The sequence below is a fragment of the Arachis duranensis genome, chromosome 4 (assembly GCF_000817695.3).
Source record: "Arachis duranensis cultivar V14167 chromosome 4, aradu.V14167.gnm2.J7QH, whole genome shotgun sequence".
Taxonomy (NCBI): domain Eukaryota; kingdom Viridiplantae; phylum Streptophyta; class Magnoliopsida; order Fabales; family Fabaceae; genus Arachis; species Arachis duranensis.
This window is the reverse complement of record NC_029775.3, coordinates 102,352,499-102,358,195: the sequence shown is the minus strand read 5'-3', so window position 1 is coordinate 102,358,195 and position 5,697 is coordinate 102,352,499. Positions and strand designations below refer to the sequence as shown.

The 5,697-nt window shown below is 35.9% G+C and overlaps 1 protein-coding gene across 3 annotated transcripts; it reads left to right on the top strand.

Moving 5' to 3' along the window:
- Window positions 1-207: 207 nt before the first annotated feature.
- On the top strand, window positions 208-2,692 carry LOC107485344 (transcription initiation factor TFIID subunit 13). 3 transcript variants are annotated; one of them, XM_016105859.3, is made up of 6 exons: window positions 208-753; window positions 1,116-1,364; window positions 1,511-1,548; window positions 1,647-1,706; window positions 1,829-1,903; window positions 2,247-2,692. In XM_016105859.3, exons 2-6 carry the CDS (start codon window positions 1,262-1,264, stop codon window positions 2,376-2,378), a joined length of 408 nt encoding a protein of 135 aa, XP_015961345.1. In that variant the 5' UTR covers window positions 208-753; window positions 1,116-1,261; the 3' UTR covers window positions 2,379-2,692. The 3 variants fall into 3 exon arrangements, with proteins under 3 accessions (XP_015961345.1, XP_015961348.1, XP_015961346.1); XM_016105862.3 differs by having other exon boundaries at window positions 373-753; window positions 1,159-1,364; XM_016105860.3 differs by having other exon boundaries at window positions 407-753; window positions 1,109-1,364.
- Window positions 2,693-5,697: the final 3,005 nt, after the last annotated feature.

Sequence of the window (5,697 nt, the reverse complement as noted above, 5' to 3'; positions counted from 1 at the left end):
AATTAATCTGCACCACATTTATATCTATAATGTTTAAGGATTTTATCCACTTTTTCATCTAGCTAAGCCTTAAGTTTTTATTTTTGTCATACAAACACACACAGACCCACTCACACATAATAATAACATTGGACTAAGGCCTGGCATGTGATATGTAAAAATCTAAAAATGTGAAGAGAATGTTTGCTTTATAATTTTGGTCATAGAACTTGACTAGAAAGAAAAGCCCAACTCAGATCATTATCATCATCAACGCAATCGCACCCTTCTCTCCACGGATACCCATAATCCCACCAAGATTTCCCCTTTCCAGTTTCCACGCCACTCGATACGAGCATACGACGTCGTTTCTCTTCATCCCTGAACGTCTCCTTCCTCTCGTCACTCGCTCACTGAAGCTAGAGCTTTCTCACTCACTCACTGTGGCTCACTGGCTCTCGCACTCAAGCTCTCTCCCACTCTCGTCTCCGCTCTCTCTCACTGTCTCCAGTCTCGCACTCAGTCGCGCTCGCTCGCCTTCCCTGGGCTCGTCGTCGCCGGCGGCAGAACCAGCAGGTCCCGGGACTGGTCGTCATCATCGCTCTCTGTCTCATCATCGTCTCACACTCAGTCGCGCGCTTTCCTTGCGCTCATCGTCGGCGGCGGCAGAACCAGCAGGTCTCCGGGCTGGTCTTCTTGCTTCGAGTCTCGCCGTCAGCTTCCTCCCCGCCGCCGTCAGCTTCTTTCGCGCAACCACAAGCTGGTCCCCGATTGGTGAGTTCCAACACATTCCTATGATCTATCTTTTTCAGTTTTGTTGCTGTAATTCATGACTGCACTTTGATTTTGTTGATGACAGTTGAATTTGTTGCTGAAAATATCACGGAACTAGTTTTTTTTTTTGGGCTGAAAATCATCACTGACATGATTTGTTACTGGTTATCATCACCGAACCTTGAATAATTTGTCGCTGAAAATATTAGCTAGTTTTTTTATTGCTGAAAATCATCAGTGAGATGAATTTGTTAATGATTATCATCATTTGTTGCTGTCTTGCTGAATAATCAATTAGTTAAGTTTTCTTGTTGCTAAAAATTATCCGACCTGAATTTGTTACCGATTATCATAGAAAACAGCTTGTGAATTGGAAAGGAAGAATCTGAATTCTCAAGAGTGCAGGATCTTCAGCGAAGTTACTCCAAAACTATCCACACCAAACGAGAATCTGAAGAAGAAATCCGAACTCATCGTCGTTCATTCCTTCTTCTTCTTGTGCGGAAGAATGAGCAGTTCCGGTGGTGGAAGCTCGTCGAAACCAAGAAGTGCTTCTTTTCAACCTTCCGAAACTTCTTCAAAGCGCAAAAGAGGAGTCTTCCAAAAAGAACGTTAGTAACCACTCCTATCCAACCTCCTGTTTTTTTTTTTCGTTGCAATTTTCTGTTTCCCTTTTTCTTTTTAAGATGAAAAAGAAAAACGTTTCTTTTATGCATGTAACTGTCACTAATAATTTTCCTTATGCTTGCTAAAACAGTGCAGCACATGATGTACGGCTTTGGAGATGATCCAAATGTAAGTGCCCTAACCTTGTGTTACATCTTAATTACTTTTTGGGATGTGAATGTTAATGTATACTAAACTTTGATCTCTTTTATGCTTCGCACAATTAGCCTCTTCCTGAAAGTGTGGCACTTATGGAGGATATTGTTGTGGAATATGTCACGGAATTGGTAACCTAATTTATTTATTTTTTAAACCTAACTTTTTCATTGTTCTTGTTCAACTGAATTACAGTGTTGTGGATTAATTTGAAGCTTTTATTTTTGTGCTTTGAAATTTTTTCCTTCGGAAGGTACATAAAGCTCAAGATATTGGATCACAGAGAGGGAAGCTTTCTGTTGAGGATTTCCTTTATTTGATTCGCAAGGTACTTCTTTGTTCATAAAAGAATTTCACATGGAGTTGTCTTAATCTGAAGTTGATAATTGAGAGTAGTTAGATAACAATCTAGTTAAACATGTCAAATCATGTAACGGTCCCAATACCAAATCCACGGCTTTTACTACCAAGAAAATGCACTTATGATTTGCCTTTAACACCATTTTGTCTTCAATTGCTTTGAGGCATGATATAAAGAGCTGTACTGTCAAGAGGCTAATACTTCAGAATTTGTTGCAACTTTGCAACTTTCAAGTATCCATAAACATTGATCGAATTCATGATTGAACATTTTTGTTCAGGATTAATCCCAATTTCTTATACTGCTACAGGATTTGCCAAAACTTAATCGATGTACAGAATTGTTGTCCATGAATGAAGAGCTGAAACAGGCAAGGAAAGTCTTTGAATCAGATGAAGACAAACTGAGGAAGGTTTTTGAGGTAGATGAACCCGTTGAATGATGAATGAGGAAAAGGGTGTTGAATTGCATCGTTACTGAATTCAGGATTACTGGAGTATGTCCTAACATGCCTCTATCAAATTTTTGGAAATTTGGAGTATGTCCTACATTTGAAAATAGCCAATGTGGATACTTGGATAGTTGAATTGTAACTTCCTAATATATTTGTTCTCCAATTTATTTTGTCCATGATCTTGTGATTATAAGTTTGAGTATTAGAAAACAATTTTTGACACATTAGGGTAACTTGCCGAAATATAGGAGAAATTATTTGGTCTCTACCTTCTACAGTTATTATTTATTTCTTTTGAGAGTTATTTGGTCTCAGCAGGATAGTTTTTATCCTCCTTCTGTTGTACTCTTAATGTAGTAGTAGAATTGGGAATTGACCAGGGAATTTAAAAGGTTATCCAACATTAATCAAATTCAAATAAAGCTTTAAACAATGTTAGTTTTCTGGTTGTGGCAAAGTAGTATTTCATTGTTTTCTCTTGGCAGTTGGTATGACCATTGCTTCCATTTAAGCAAGCCCCTAGAAACTGAATGTTAATATTTGATCTAGGTATAATCTTAGTGATTTTGAGCTTGGTGCAAATTTTAGAGTACTAGATAAATTAGGTATGTAATTCATTAGTATTGGTGACTATAATTGATTCGATTATAATAACAATTCCACCATATTTTATAATAAAGATTAGATATAAGTCTCATTATACTCAAAGACTGAATCAAGATATATAGTTGTTTGTTTTTTTCCTTTCTGTGTTCTGTCCAAATTGGAATGAGAAAATGAAAAATCACCTACATAAGCCTATTCTACTACACTTAATAACAAAAATGTAAAAAAAAAAATATGAAACAACCTTGATTCAATTTTTCTTCTCAAGGACTACTAAACTCATATTGTGTGTTAGTGGATATTTTATTCGGATTTTTTATTTAAATAAATAAAATAAATATAATAATTATCAAAATAAATAATTATAAAATTAATTATCGATTTAAATTCTCCTACCTTATCTCGTTTATAGTGTAAACGAGATACATGCATGCTTGTAAATGAGATAGGGCCTGTCCGCGCTTATAAGAGGAAGTCGTTCACAGCATTATTCCGGACTCCAGTTGTCATGACCCGAACCAAGCCATGACTGGCATTCAAGGGACAAGTCCCTCAGCAAGCCAAACGATCAAATTTTCAGAAAAAACGGACAGAATTTCCTCTGTTTCTAGGACCTTACCAACATAAATATTAACTCCCTGTATTAATAATAAACCTCCATTTCCAAAGACAACAACAACAACGTACTCTAAATTATATCCACAACATAATCACTACCTAAACAGTTAAAGATTCAAAATAACATAACCCACACGAGGATCCTGCCTGTGACATATGGAGCATTGACATAATCTAGATTTTAAGCAAATGTTCCATTACATAATTACTTAGCCCTTGGAAAGAAGAAGGGATCACCAAAATGACTAAGATCTACTGAGAGGCTGGTGGAATGGAACCTGGAATGACTCCTGTATCTGAAAAACATGGGAATATAATAAGGTGAGTTTTGCAACTCAGTGAGCAAACATTACATCTATAACTCACACGAGACAATACAGAGTTTACCTTGAAAATTATATTTCTTTTCAGAGATGAGAAATTCATATTAATTAATTATACAAACAATAGATAATTAGTTAAGCGGATGAACTGAAATGGGAGTTCTCATTCCAGAAGTCAAATCAAATCAAATATTACACACCTAGGGCGGCTCCACCTCTAAGGGTAGCCCTTTCCTCTAGTGTGCCTTTACGGTATAACAGATCCAACGTGTGGCCTACACGTTAGGCTAGCAACGCCCCTGCTAGCTGAGGTCTGAGCCATATGCATCTAGGTTAACGTCATAACTGCCGTTAACTACGGTTTTCTAGTCAGAGTCTCCCAAACCAATCCAAACCAAATCACTTATAAAAATCTCTAGTGCTTATAACATACTACTAAATTCCATAGCAAATTAATATATATAGGATTGCATACTAAAATTTAATTAAAATTTAAATAAGGTCAAATAAGAAAATATTTATACTTTACAAAATATATAAATATCGTCTCGTGTGTATTTTTATAAAATTGTAAGTTTCACAAATTAATATTCATTTTCAAAAATTCAGAAATCACAATAATAAAATATTTTCAAACTCCAAAATTAATTATTCAACATAGATATTGATAATAATATATTTAAAAACAATTATAGATATAATATCCACTCACAACTTGATTCCAAAGAACCGGAAGCAACTCTGAGCGCGTCAACAAGTTACCAAATGATGTCCAATAATTCTACAACTCTAGAAATACGACAATAATGATATTTGTGAGCTACTAATATTGTCAATTAATATAATCTTACTCACCTTGACAAAAGCCCCAAATTTTCTAACCCAAAACAACCCTAATTCAGATTTATATATACCCATAAATATAGAGATGACAAAAATTGGAGATATGGCTAATTATTGAGTCAAAGAGTTATCTTAAAGCCTCAATAATAATAGAAACTCGGAAGTTGAATGCTCCCTTTACTCATTGGTATGAATTTCTTGATTTGGGGTTGTGAAAAATAGAAATTTACTTTGGATATAGATGATATATTAATATAGAGATAAAATAAAAGGGTAAAATAAAATCTGGTGTGTGTGGTTGGATGAAGATTTTGAAATAAAGAAGATGGAATGGAAGAGGAGATGAAGGAGAAGAGAGGGTTTGGTTTTGATTTGTATGAAGGAAATGAAAATAAAAGAGAGAGGGAGGGATCACGGAAGGCTCGAGAGAATAAGAAGGGGGAAGGGGTTTAAGTGGGGCATGTGCCCCCCACGTGACTATGCACTTCTGTTTCTTTTTTTTTTCCTTTGTGGGTATAACATTCCCTCCTCCTTAAGAAATTCGGTCCCCGAATTTTGAACTCATATACTACGATAGATGTGATTATTACCTTCAGACTCAAATAAATACGGATATTTGTCGCGCATGGCATCCTCCACTTCCCAAGTTGCTTCTTCTATCGAATGATTCTTTCAAACAACTTTCACAGATGCTATCTTTTGAGCATAGTTTCTTTACTTGGCGATCAACTATCGCCACTGGTTCCTCTTCAAATGATAAATCCTCCTTTAGCTCCATGGCTTGTGGTTCAAGCACATGAGATGGGTTTGGAAGGTATTTGCGCAACATTGATACGTGAAAAACTGGATGAATCATAGACAACTCTAATGGTAGTGCCAAGCAATAAGCAACTGCACCTATTCTATCCAGTATCTCA